The 14,542-nt window shown below is 40.6% G+C and overlaps 1 protein-coding gene across 3 annotated transcripts in view; it reads left to right on the top strand.

The window, feature by feature from the left end:
- The window catches only part of CYP7B1 (cytochrome P450 family 7 subfamily B member 1), a 297,228-nt gene that overhangs the window by 215,470 nt on the left and 67,216 nt on the right, over nt 1–14,542 (top strand). For all 3 annotated transcript variants that reach the window (XM_073679362.1, XM_073679363.1, XM_073679361.1), the window contains exons 3-4: nt 12,116–12,712; nt 13,167–13,373. In XM_073679362.1, coding sequence (XP_073535463.1) covers nt 12,116–12,712; nt 13,167–13,373 — 804 coding nt within the window. The remainder of the gene's footprint in view (nt 1–12,115; nt 12,713–13,166; nt 13,374–14,542) is intronic.

Here is a 14,542-nt window from a genome sequence, read left to right as displayed (position 1 = left end):
GGCTTTGCATGTCATGGTTATGGTTTTGAACTGCAGTCTCTGGCCAATGGGGAGCCAGTGAAGGGATCATAGATTGCAATCTTATAGATTGCTGGAGCCAGTCCACAGTAAAAAAAAAAGCAGCCATAGAGTGTCCAGGAACCTTCCCACAGACTTTTCTTAGCCAGGGCTGCTTCTCGGCAAGGTTTTACGGGCCCACCAGAGAATCCTCGGGTAGGCCCTGGCTTCTCCATCAGGAGAATTCATGATAGCTTAAACTTTGCAGCAGCTATGGGGCTCTTGAGCGGGGGAGAAAGGTGGGCCTTCAAAATCAAATCCTCTGGTGGGCCCAATGTTTTGCACTGACAATGCTTCTCGGTGGGAGTTGTATTTCACCACAGCCATATTCTTTAGCTCAGTGAAAGGAATGTCATAGTGGGAAACCGTATCTACTCCGGCTGTCATTTCTCCGCCACCAGGTTCCACCCATTGTCAAACACAACCATGCCTCGCTCTGTGTTCAGCAGTGAGAGCCACAGATCAGGCTGCTGTGTTACAGCTTTCAACAACTCTGCAGCGGTGGGCGGTTTGTCACCTAAACATTAAGCATATTGTCTTCAGCACAGCCTGTTCCCGCTTGTCCAAGGCAGTGCTGCAGTGCTTCTAGCTTGTGACTGATGTGGTCATTTTGGAGATGAAGGCCAAACTGGAGGAGGAGGTGCAAGAGCTGAACAATATGATTACATTGAGGTTACATTGGTGAGTCTGGTTTTTATACTAAAGAAAGATCCCACTGTGTTTTTATTTATTTTATTTTATTTTTTACGTCTCTTCAAATGTGTATTGGAATGCATCCTAATTTTTGGCAGCCCTTGAAATTGTTGCATATGCAATAACAGTATAGGATACACACTCCTTAATAATGGGAAGGACAATTAAAATAGATTCTATGTTCTAGAATATTAACTGTCTTGTCTAAAATTCTTTTACGGGTGAGGTATCGCAGTATGGATAGCGTATTACACCTATCCAGCCAGGTATTATTGCCTTATACTGCGTGCTGCTGGTGCTGGCCAAAAAGATTTTAAAATCTATTCTATTCCCTATCGATAACACTGTTAGATGCATTTACAATGGGGACAGGTGCTGCTGCTAGGTGGTATCATCACCATCTACACACGAGTGTTCATTCTGGTCGCATAAATGTCTTCCACAGTCCATAACTTTATTTTTTTTTATTTCTTTGGCCTTATATTCAAGTCATTAACCTGGAAAGAATGTTTCTTAATATTTTTTCCATTTTAGCTTGTTTTTTGTATGTTTTTTTCTTTTGTCAGTCCGCAAAAGTGGTGTAATACTCTGACAACATTGTTCACAGATATGCTATCTGTCAGTGGCCAACTGAGAATAGGTTTGAACCCTCAACTGCAATACTTTAATTGTAGTGTAATATTTTACACGCTCACAATAATTGCTGGATTATTAGGGCAGTCATATGGGATAACGTCTGATGGCCACGGTTTCTGGCAGTTGCCTAATAGTACGGTATTTGTCAGCGACCAAGTGTCAATTGGTTCAACAAAACACAGGTGGCTGACTTTAAAAGGAGTGGAATATTTGGTACACTCCACAAAATTTTGCATTATTATGGCAGTCATATGGATCACGTACGTCTGATCATTGAAAAAAGTTCCTCTGCTTCCACAATACAGTAATATGAATAAAACAAAAACAAAATCTGTCTGTATTCTGCAAACAAGCAAATGGAGCTGTAACATGGTGTACACTGACACACTGCTACAATCTATAAATGGAGGACAATATTTTCCACGTTCACTACAAATGGCTGGATTTGAACCGCAGTTTTATGTGATACGTCTGACAGAGAACTACAGTTTTAAATTTGCTAATACTATCCTTCACAGACACCTAGTGTGAATAGCTTGACTGACACTGCAACGGAATGAAAATGGAAGAAATGTCTGATTTTGGAACACTCTTATAGGTGTTATGTCTGACAGAGAACCACGGTTTTAAATAGCAGGCCTGTAATTTGCTAATACTATCCTTCACAGACACCTAGTGTGAATAGCTTGACCGACACACTGCAACGGAATGAAAATGGAAGAAAGTTCTGATTTTGGAACACTCTTATAGGTGTTATGTCTGACAGAGAACCACGGCAGGCCTGCTATTTGCTAATACTATCCTTCACAGACACACTGCAACAGAATGGAAAAGGAGGCCAATATTTTCCACGTTCAGTTTAAATTTCTGGATTTTTATCACTGAAATATGGAACAGATCTGGCTTTACTCTGCAGTGAGAACAAGCAAATGGAGCAGAAAAATGGTGTATTCTGGATTGCTTTTTAAGCAAATAACCAGGATTAAGATAAAGAATACATTTTCCCTGGCCACTGATATCTGGGGCTATGTCTACAAATATCTATAAGACCAGCAGCAGCAGGAACATTCAGTGGACCCTCTTGCACTATATGCACTGCAGTCTGCCACATACACTGCCTGTCTGCCTAATTCCTGCTATCAAATGAATATATGCAGCTGGATTAGTCCTCAGAAGGGCTGTTAGTTCAGATGGATATATATATATATATATATATATATATATATATATATATTTGTTGTGGAATACCTACACTAACAGGACGTTCAATGGACCCTCTTGTGCTGTATCATGCACTGCAGTCTGCCACATACACTGCCTGCCTGCCTAACTCCTACTATCACCGCTGAATATATGAGCTGGATTAGTTCTCAGAAAGACTGTTAGTTCAGTTGAATATATAGATGTTGTGGAATACCTATACTAACTATGAAGAAGCAAATCTCTCCCTGATGCAGCAGCAGCTCTTCCCACACTGCCTGTTCCGGAGTAGACTGTGACGAGCATGGCGGCGCCCGGTCTTATATACACCTCATGATGCTGTGCTGCCAGCCAATCACTGTAATGCCCACAACCAACATGGCTACGGCATTACAGTGCATGGCAGGCAATCCCTGCATGTTCATTGGCTCTCGAAAGAGCGCCAAACATGCAGGGAGGGGACCCGACTTCCCACCCGAGCAACCCGGAAATACTCACCGAGCTCGTCGAGCACAGTGATGCTTGGGCGAGTACCAAGCAGTGGCGAGTGCGTTCGCTCATCACTATTAATCATACAAAAACAATATTTGTTTTTGCATCATCATATACTGAGTGCTATATATTTTTTTTATTTTTTCTGACATTCAGAGAAGGCTTGTTTTTGTAGAGCGAGTTGAGCACTTTTGGTTTTACATATAACCTGTATTTCAATGCCAATTTTTTTTTATCTGTTATTTTTTTATCCTTTATTTATTTATTTTCGCTTTTTATTGAACGTTGTTTTTTTTTTTTTTTTACTTATTCCCCAATTAGTCCCATATGGGACTTGAATATTTTACACTTTAGTTACTGGTTTCATCCAATGCAATACTCATGTGCATTAGACCTGTCAGTTTTACCCTTACTCTTGGCCAATTAGACCCTGCCTAATATGCCACTGTTGCTGACAGATCCCAAGGCCATTACTTAGTCTCAAGTTGCCATATCAACCATTGGCACTCCGTGATCGCAATAGCAGGGTTCCAATGGAGTTAAATAGAGAGCTTCTCCCTCTAAATGTCGATACTGACAGCGGCATATAATGGGTTAAATGGCTGCGATCAGTGCTAGCATCAACCTTGGCCAAAGCAGAAGGGTGTCAACCATATCTTTTTACAACACTGAGGAATAAGGCTCATTAATAACCATTGTAAAAACTTATCAGCATTAAAGGATTTCAATTCCTTACCATTCCAGTACCAGTCTGTTTACATGACAGCAGGTGATGATCTGCCATAGTGGTGTGGCGCCCGTGTCTGTAGAAGAATTTATTTACTCCAGCAGCGCAACCCACCTAACGTGCTTCATCCAACTGGACACAATATTTCCTGGAAGATTTAGCCACCAGTCATGGGGCAGCAGTACAGTGTTGAAAGGCTATATGAAGAAATGTTGAAAACGTGTATTGAATAAAAAACCTTTTCATCATCATTGTTGAACAATCAGTCTACACAGCAGCGCAACCCACGTAACGTGTTTCATCCAACTGAATCCATAGATTTGTCTGTAGCAATTAGATCATAGGAATTTAACCTAGATAGATAAGGATATATTACATGAATTATAGACAGTTCTCTGTCAGTGAACGTATGCCCCTAAATGCTGCAATTTCAGTGTCCAAAACTGACTGTTTTAGCGTGAATTCCACAAACACAAAAGCAGACTGCTAAAACAAAGTAGTACTTGGCTTCACAAATATATTTTGGAACAGATGGTCCCTTTAACACAGGCAGAATCTAGTAACATGTTTATTTTTTTGGATAATATGGATGCATGTAGAAAGACATTCATAGCTGTTTAACTATATATCATGACTAATTATAGAAGACCATAAATCGGTTAGGGAACATTTTATTTGTTTATTTATTTATTTGCCAGAAAAGTGGAAATAAATGCAAAATTGTATCATTCTTACAAGTAAATAGCTTTATGCAGAGAACGTTTGAGACCCTCATTAATTTTCTGCAATGCAAGATGCATTGACACACCTACTGTGCACTTTCAGGCTTATTTGCATATACCTTCTACACTTAATTTGTCATGACTGATGCATCAGAACTCTACAAGCAAGGTATAATTTTTATTGGAAGACAGGCGCCTATACAGCCATATCACTTTTTCTATATGTACAGTGCTGGCCAAAAGTATTGGCACCCCTGCAATTCTGTCAGATAATACTCAGCTTCTTCCTGAAAATGATTGCAATCACAAATTCTTTGTTATTATTCTCTTCATTTAATTTGTCTTCAATGAAAAAAACACAAAAAGAATTGTCCTAAAGCCAAATTGGATATAATTCCACACCAAACCTAAAAAAGGGGGTGGACAAAAGTATTGGCACTGTTTGAAAAATCATGTGATGCTTCTCTAATTCGTGTAATTAACAGCACCTTTAACTTACCTGTGGCACCTAACAGGTGTTGGCAATAACTAAATCACACTTGCAGCCAGTTAACATGGATTAAAGTTGACTCAACCTCTGTCCTGTGTCCTTGTGTGTACCACATTGAGCATGGAGAAAAGAAAGAAGACCAAAGAACTGTCTGAGGACTTGAGAAACCAAATTGTGAGGAAGCATGAGCAATCTCAAGGCTACAAGTCCATCTCCAAAGACTTGAATGTTCCTGTGTCTTCCGTGCGCAGTGTCATCAAGAAGTTTAAAGCCCATGGCACTGTGGCTAACCTCCCTAGATGTGGACGGAAAAGAAAAATTGACGAGAGATTTCAACGCAAGATTGTGCGGATGGTGGATAAAGAACCTCGACTAACATCCAAACAAGTTCAAGCTGCCCTGCAGTCCGAGGGTACAACAGTGTCAACCCGTACTATCCATCGGCGTCGGAATCAAAAGGGACTGTACGGTAGGATACCCAGGAAGACCCCACTTCTTACCCCGAGACATAAAAAATCCAGGCTGAAGTTTGCCAAAACTTACCTGAGAAAGCCTAAAACGTTTTGGAAGAATGTTCTCTGGTCAGATGAGACAAAAGTAGAGCTTTTTGGGAAAAAGCATCAACATAGAGTGTACAGGAAAAAAAAAGGCATTCAAAGAAAAGAACACGGTCCCTACAGTCAAACATGGCAGAGGTTCCCTGATGTTTTGGGGTTGCGTGTCCCCCATCCTTGTATGCATGGCATCCTCATCCCCATACTGGTATACATGGCACCCCCATCCTCGTATGCATGGCACCCCATCCTGGTATGCATGGCACCCTCATCCCCATCATGGTATAAGTGGCACCCCCATCCTCATATGCATGGCACCCCATCCTGGTATGCATGGCACCCCCATCCCCATCCTGGTATAAGTGGCACCCCTATCCTGGAATGCTGGCACCTCCATCCCCATCCTGGTATGCATGGCACCACATCCCCATTCTGGTATGCATGGCACCCCCATCCTGGTATAAGTGGCACCTCCATCCTGGTATGCTGGCACCTCCATCCACATCCTCGTATGCATGGCACCCATCCCCATTCTGGTATGCATGGCACCTCCATCCCCATCCCGGTATGCATGGCACCCCCATCCCCATTCTGGTATGCATGGCACCCCATCCCCATCCTGGTATGCATGGCACCCTCATCCTGGTATGCATGGCACCCCCATCCCCATCCTGGTATACATGACACCCCCATCCTGGTATGTATGGCACCCCCCATCTTGGTATGCATGGCACCCCCATTCTGGTATGCATGGCACCCCCATCCTGGTATGCATTGCACCCCAATCCTAGTATGCATGGCACCCCCATCCTGATATGCAGGGCACCCCCATCCTAGTATGCATGGCACCCCCATCCTGATATGCATGGCACCCCCATCCCCATCCAATAAAAAAATAAACGATTCTACTCACATTCCTTCCCTCTGCTCCAGCGCTGCCTCCTGTTCTGCTGCCAGCAGCTGATCTCAGCGTGTGAGCTGCGCATGACATCACTGCTATATGCCCTCAGATGCTGAGATCAGCTGCCAGAATAGTCACTGCTCCCCACGCCAGGACTATGGACATGGGGAGCAGTGACTATTCATTCTCCTTAATAGCGTGCACAGCATCAGCCAAAACCGCGGCCTCTTCAGCGGCTGGGTGATTACGTGTGCCCGCTACTAAAGCGAATAAATGTTCACTACTTCCCACGCACATGGGAGTGGGGATAAGTGAATATTCATGCTCTTTAATAGCGGGCACACGTGACACTGTGTGCGCTATTATGGATAATGAATATTCATTGCTCTCCACTCTCATCAGTGTGGGGAGCAGTGAAAATTCATTTTCTTTAGTAGCTGCACAGTGTTAGCCACAGCAGGCGGCTCCTGTCTCCTGTGCCCCGCTCATCCGCCGCTCCCACTCCACCCACTTCTCCCACCATCCACAGCCACATTCGGACTATAAGACGCACCCCCCTCTTTCCTCCAAAAAAAGTGCGTCTTATAGTCCAAAAATTATTGTAAGTGGTCAACATTACTTATATACACTATTGCTTTTACTTTTTTACTTACAGCAGAGTATATGTTTATTTTGTTTCTGTCTTAGGTTTTACCTGTTTAATGGCCAGTGTGAACATGCTCCTAGTTTGCATGCATACCAATTTATACTCCAGTTCATTTTTTTCGGTTATGCTTTTTAATTATGTAGATGACATTGTCAGCTACAGGCAGAGGAATTTGAATAAACTGGTTTCCAATGCACGTGCACCAGCTTTCATCATTTCCTCCTGATTGTGGTGTGCCAATAGGTTACCACTGCCATCTGCCATCTTGGTCTATGAGGCTCAGCTACGGGGACTTCATAAGTGAGCATCATCTTTACTATATGCTGCAATACAGAGTGACTAAATAGTCACAGGATCAGGAAACAAAAAGATAAAGCAAAAAAAAAAAATATGGAATTTAACATTTTTTGCATTGTCATGTCCATAAAGAGAAAAGCAAATTAAAACGCCAGAATTTTTATTTTTCGGATAACACACCGCCCTAAAAAAATGCAATAAAAAGCAATCAAACTGTCTGATGTACACCAAAATGGTAGCAATAAAATCATCAACTTTCCATGCAAAAATAAAGCCCTCATATAGGTCCATTGACTGAAAAATAAAAAATCTTTTGGATTTCAGAAAATGGCAACAAAGAAAAAATGTTTTCTTACATTAAGATATACAGTACAGACCAAAAGTTTGGACACACCTTCTCATTTAAAGATTTTTCTGTATTTTCATGACTATGAAAATTGTACACTCACACTGAAGGCATCAAAACTATGAATTAACACATGTGGAATTATATACTTAACAAAAAAGTGTGAAACAACTGAAAATATGTCTTATATTCTAGGTTCTTCAGAGTAGCCACCTTTTGCTTTGATGACTGCTTTGCACACTCTTGGCATTCTCTTGATGAGCTTCAAGAGGTAGTCACCGGAAATGGTTTTCACTTCACAGGTGTGCCCTGTCAGGTTTAATAAGTGAGATTTCTTGCCTTATAAATGGAGTTGGGACCATCAGTTGTGTTGTGCAGAAGTCAGGTGGCTACACAGCTGATAGTCCTACTGAATAGACTGTTAGAATTTGTATTATGGCAAGAAAAAAGCAGCTAAGTAAAGAAAAACGAGTGGCCATCATTACTTTAAGAAATGAAGGTCAGTCAGTCCGAAAAATTGGGCAAACTTTGAATGTGTCCCAAGTGCAGTTGCAAAAACCATCAAGCGCTACAAAGAAACTGGCTCACATGAGGACCGCCCCAGGAAAGGAAGACCAAGAGTCACCTCTGCTTCTGAGGATAAGTTTATCCGAGTCCCCAGCCTCAGAAATCACAGGTTAACAGCAACTCAGATTAGAGACCAGGTCAATGCCACACAGAGTTCTAGCAGCAGACACATCTCTACAACAACTGTTAAGAGGAGACTTTGTGCAGCAGGCCTTCATGGTAAAATAGCTGCTAGTAAACCACTGCCAAGGACAGGCAACAAGCAGAAGAGACTTGTTTGGTCTAAAGAACACAAGGAATGGACATTAGACCAGTGGAAATCTGTGCTTTGGTCTGATGAGTCCAAATTTGAGATCTTTGGTTCCAACCACCGTGTCTTTGTGCGACGCAGAAAAGGTGAACGGATGGACTCTACATGCCTGGTTCCCACCGTGAAGCATGGAGGAGGAGGTGTGATGGTGTGGGGGTGCTTTGCTGGTGACACTGTTGGGGATTTAGTCAAAATTTAAGGCATACTGAACCAGCATGGCTACCACAGCATCTTGCAGCAGCATGCTATTCCATCTGGTTTGCGTTTAGTTGGACCATCATTTATTTTTCAACAGGACAATGACCACAAACACACCTCCAGGCTGTGTAAGGGCTATTTGACCAAGAAGGAGAGTTATGGGGTGCTACGCCAGATGACCTGGCCTCCACAGTGACCAGACCTGAACCCAATCGAGATGGTTTGGGGTGAGCTGGACCGCAGAGTGAAGGCAAAAGGGCCAACAAGTGCCAAGCATCTCTGGGAACTCCTTCAAGATTGTTGGAAGACCATTTCCAGTGACTACCTCTTGAAGCTCATCAAGAGAATGCCAAGAGTGTGCAAAGCAGTCATCAAAGCAAAAGGTGGCTACTTTGAAGAACCTAGAATATAAGACATATTTTCAGTTGTTTCACACTTTTTTGTTAAGTATATAATTCCACATGTGTTAATTCATAGTTTTGATGCCTTCAGTGTGAATGTACAATTTTCATAGTCTTGAAAATACAGAAAAATCTTTAAATGAGAAGGTGTGTCCAAACTTTTGGTCTGTACTGTATATATAAATTTTGCACAATTAGCCTTTGTGTTGCACTGTACACTGTGTGCAGAATTATTAGGCAAATGAGTACTTTGATCACATGATACTTTTTATACATGTTGTCCTACTCCAAGCTGCATAAGATTGAGAGCCAACTACCATTTAAGTAAATCTGGTGATGTGCGTCTCTGTATTGAGGAGGGGTGTTGACTAATGACATCAACATCCTATATAAGGTGTGCTTAATTATTAGGCAACTTCCTTTCGTTTGGCAAAATGGGTCAGAAGAGAGATTTGATGGGCTCTGAAAAGACCAAAATTGCGAGATGTCTTGGAGAGGGATGCAGCAGTCTTGAAATTTCCAAACTTTTGAAGCGTGATCACTGAACAATAAAGCGTTTCATGGCAAATAGCTAACAGGGTCTCAAGAAGCGTGTTGGCCAAAAAAGGCGCAAAATAACTGTCCATGAATTGAGGAAAATCAAGCGTGAAGCTGCCAAGATGCCATTCACCACCAGTTTTGCCGTATTTCAGAGCTGCAACGTTACTGGAGTATCAAAAAGCAGAAGGTGTGCGATACTCAGGAACATGGCCAAGGTAAGGAAGGCTGAAAAACGACCACCTTTGAAGAAGAAACATAAGATAAAACGTCAAGAATAGGCCAAGAAATATCTTAAGACAGATTTTTCATAGGTTTTATGGACTGATGAAATGAGAGTGACTCTTGATGGGCCAGATGGATGGGCCAGAGATTGGATCAGTAAAGGGCAGAGAGCTTCACTCCGACTCAGACGCCAGCAAGGTGGAGGTGGGGTACTGGTATTATCTGGTATCATCAAAGATGAACTTGTGGGACCTTTTCGGGTTGAGGATGGAGTGAAGTTCAACTGCCAGACCTACTGCCAGTTTCTGGAAGACAACTTCTTCAAGCAGTGGTACAGGAAGAAGTCGGTATCGTTCAAGAAAAACATGATTTTCATGCAGGACAATGCTCCATCACATGCATCCAACTACTCCACAGCGTGGCTGGCCAGTAAAGAAAAAATAATGACATGGCCCCCTTGTTCACCTGATCTGAACCCTATAGAGAACCTGTGGTCCATCATAAAATGTGAGATCTACAGGGAGGGAAAACAGTACACCTCTCGGAACAGTGTCTGGGAGGCTGTGGTGGTTGCTGCACGCAATGTTGATCGAAAACAGATCAAGCAACTGACAGAATCTATGGATGGAAGGCTGTTGAGTGTCATCATAAAGAAAGTTGGCTATATTGATTGCTAATTTTTTTGGTTTTTGTATTTGCATGTCAGAAATGTTTATTTCTAAATTTTGTGCACTGATATTGGTTTACCTGGTGAGAATAAACAAGTGAGATGGTATTATATTTGGTTTTTATTAAGTTGCCTAATAATTCTGCACAGTAATAGTTACCTGCACAAACAGATATCCTCCTAAGATAGCCAAATCTAAAAAAAAACACTCCAACTTCCAAAAATATTAAGCTTGGATATTTATGAGTCTTTTGGGTTGATTGAGAACATAGTTGTTGATCAATAATAAAAATAATCCTCTAAAATACAACTTGCCTAATAATTCTGCACACAGTGTATATTGCTGACTGCTGAATGATGGTCTGATGGGAAGTTTGTACATCAAAGCTGAATGTACAGGAGAGAGCCTGCAAAAGCCAAACGTTAAAAAATATTTCATGAAACAAAAAAAACTATTTTTAGCCACCCAAATACATGCATTTAAGTAAATGTCCCCAAAGGTAGACAACATCTTTAATTTTTCCGTAGTCATACTGACTAGAGATGAGCGAACCCGAATTATAAAGTTTGGGGTTCGTACCGGACACCTAGTGTCCAATGCTGAACTCCAAACACGGACTTCTCCCAGAAGTCCGTTTTAGTGTTCAGAGTTTGGATGCTGAGAAGAGAATTTTACAACACCAAAGTTCAGGTCACCATTAACTTCTATGGGGTTCGGGTTTGGGTTCAAGTTTGGGTAGAGTTCTGGTACCCAAGTCAAACTTTGGATTAAAGTTCACTCGAACCCGACGAACCCTAGCATCCACTGGTCTGCTCATCCCTAATAGTGCCCTAAAAAATCACAGTACCAAATCATTTTTACCGCACATTGATCCATGGTTAAATTGCAATTTTTTTCACAACATTTTACTGTATTTGGAATATTATTCGCATCTTCAGTACATTACGTGGTTCAAAGAATGATGTAATTCCAAGCAACAACTTGTCCTGTCAAAACAAGCCCTCATATGGCTATTTTGATGGAAAAATAAAGTTATAGCACTAGGAAAAAGGGGAGGAAAAAAAACAAAAGCGCAAAACAGAAGAAAAAAAAAATCTCAGAGGCATGAAATGGTTAAAGTGCTTTTTGTTCAGTGTACCAGTGTGTTTCTTCTTTTTTAAGAATTCTAATTAATTCTAAATATGTATTTTCTTTTGATGTTTTTTTAATCTCATCTTTGCTATTTTTGAGCATGTAGTAGTCCTTGGTTTCGCAACACATTATAGCACACATTATAGCTCCCACCAGGCGGTATCTCTAGAAATGATATGAAAAAGTTGGCAACTTATCTTTACAAATCCTTTTGCTGAATGAAATTGTATTTCTTGGCATGCAATTATTAAGTGTATTTGTTATTGATTTAGATAATAATGTCAGGAAACTGACGCCAGTGATCTGTTTTCTCTCAGGCAGATATATTACATTTATCATGGATCCAACCCAGTTCCAGTATGTCATTAGACATGGCAAGAAACTTGACTTCCATGAGTTTTCCCTTGAAATGTCATCCAGGACATTCAACTACCCACGCCTGACACAAGCACAATACCCCCAGCTCACCGATAATATGCACAAAATATATAAAATGATGCAGGGTAAGTCTTTGGACAAACTTACTGACAGCATGATGAAAAATCTCCAACATGTATTCAAATGGAAATTCTCACAAGCAACAGATTGGAAAACAGAAAAAATGTACCAGTTCTGCTGCTCTATCATGTTCGAAGCCAGTTTTATGACACTCTATGGAAAAGATCCTGTTGCAGATGGTCGTAAAGTTATTAGTGAAATGAGAGAAAAATTTACAAAGTTTGATGCCAAGTTCCCCTATCTTGTTATAAACATACCAATAGCGTTGCTAGGAGATACCAAGACTGTTCGCGAAGAATTGATACGTTTCTTCATGCCTAAAAAAATGGACAAATGGTTTGACCAGGCCGAAGTTATCGAGGCCCGGAAAGACATCCTGGAACAATATGATGTGCTCAATGACCGTGACAAAGCAGGTAAGGAAATGACTACTTTGTGTACCAGGCAAAATAAATTATAATAGAGCTTTGAAATAAAAAAAAAAAATTACGTTGCGACCTTGAAACATTTTTATGCTTTTTTTTAATTGGCTCGTGATAAAATGTTTTACTCTCAAACAACCGTATATAATAATTGATTTTTTTTTTTTTGCTGAGGTGGTAAAGCAAGATACTTAATAGTGATAATGAGAAAGATTATAACTGAGCCTCATATACTCCCCTTACTACACCCCCCCCACCTTCACACAGACATTACATTTTAAACTATTCTCATTAAGCAGAAAATTAGACTTCAGAAGCCTATTGGTCCTCATTAGCATTCACTGATCCTTGGCTGGGTCTGTGTCCTAACATCTTTTAATTAGCACACTGCAAATCTAATCAGTGTAATAAATGCTATTAATCTTCCTTTTCACTTATTTTCTCTCAGCACATCATTTTGCCTTCCTTTGGGCCTCGGTGGGGAACACGATTCCGGCAACATTCTGGGCCTTGTACTACCTTGTGAAGCACCCAGAAGCACTTGCAGCAGTGCGTGACGAAATTGACCATTTGCTGCAGTCAACAGGTCAAAAGAAGGGACCAAACTATGACATCCATATCACCAGAGAACAGTTGGACAGCCTGATTTTGCTAGGTAATTTGTTTAGGTTTTTTTTTATTATTTATTTTTTTATCATCCTTGCACGATGGAGCAGCACACTCCGTTTCTAACACATTTGTGTTTACTGAGAAGGTGGAGGACACAGCTGCCTAATTGACATGATAATACCCATTTACATCAATTATAAATTAGGTAGTTTATATCTGCAGATACTTTTGTTGCATGTAAACATTACAGATTGAGCAGTTAACAGTAAAAGGCAAAGGGCTAAATCTGAATTTAACAATAATTAAAAAAAAATGTCTATTAACTTGATTGAATCTAAGCATCTGCTCAGGGTTTAATACAAATGATATAAATATTAATCGGGGGGTTTATAGGCTCCTTTTAGTATTCTTTTTTCTTATAAACATTGCTATAGCAACATAACAAAAATAGCTATGCTATTAATGCAGATTCAGGGGTTTTAGGGGAAAACCATTATGTTTTTGCGCAAACTGGGTCATAATCTGTAAAATAAATTAATGCAGGATTATAGCTCATGTGAACGTTAAGATTGGACAAGACCCTCTGGTGTGAAAATTAGAATTTCACACAACATTTTAACTTGTTTACATTTGGAAAAAGATTATTTGCTAGAAATCAATTAATCCATATTATTTGGAGGGATTGCCTAAGGGGAAGAATATTTTTAAGTCTCACATTAATTATTATGATGCACAATGGAGAATTATGTCGTGGCACCATAATAGCCTGAAAAATCAATTTAAATACTTTTTATGCCCAAAAAAAGACAAAAGTATTCTAGGAGTGACACCTTTATCGGCTAACCAGAAAAAAATATATTTGCAAGCTTTCAGAGCACAGAGGCTCCTTCAAGCAGGTTAGCCAATAAACGTGTCACTCCAAGAATACCTTAGTCTTTTTTGAGCATACAAGTATTCACATCACATGAATTGTATAGTTAATCGTTAAAGAAGAAATACTCAACTAATCGATGCCCTGACATTCTTATTCCAACACTTTTCGGTCTCCTGCTGGTCTTTACTTCCTGCTGCAGTGATGCTATCATGCCAGTGATTGGCTGCAGCGTTCTCATGTCACAGGTCCCAGTGACTTTCATTGTTGCAGTAGGAAATTGAGACTGTTGGGAGTTCATTCATTGTTGGTAAAAAACATATATGTAGGGACGAGTGGACCTG

The sequence above is a fragment of the Phyllobates terribilis genome, unplaced genomic scaffold, assembly GCF_046119375.1.
Source record: "Phyllobates terribilis strain yellow unplaced genomic scaffold, ASM4611937v1 Scaffold_4__5_contigs__length_816908805, whole genome shotgun sequence".
NCBI lineage: Eukaryota > Metazoa > Chordata > Amphibia > Anura > Dendrobatidae > Phyllobates > Phyllobates terribilis.
Note: the sequence above shows the minus strand (reverse complement) of the source record. Positions and strands in the feature narration are given on the sequence as shown.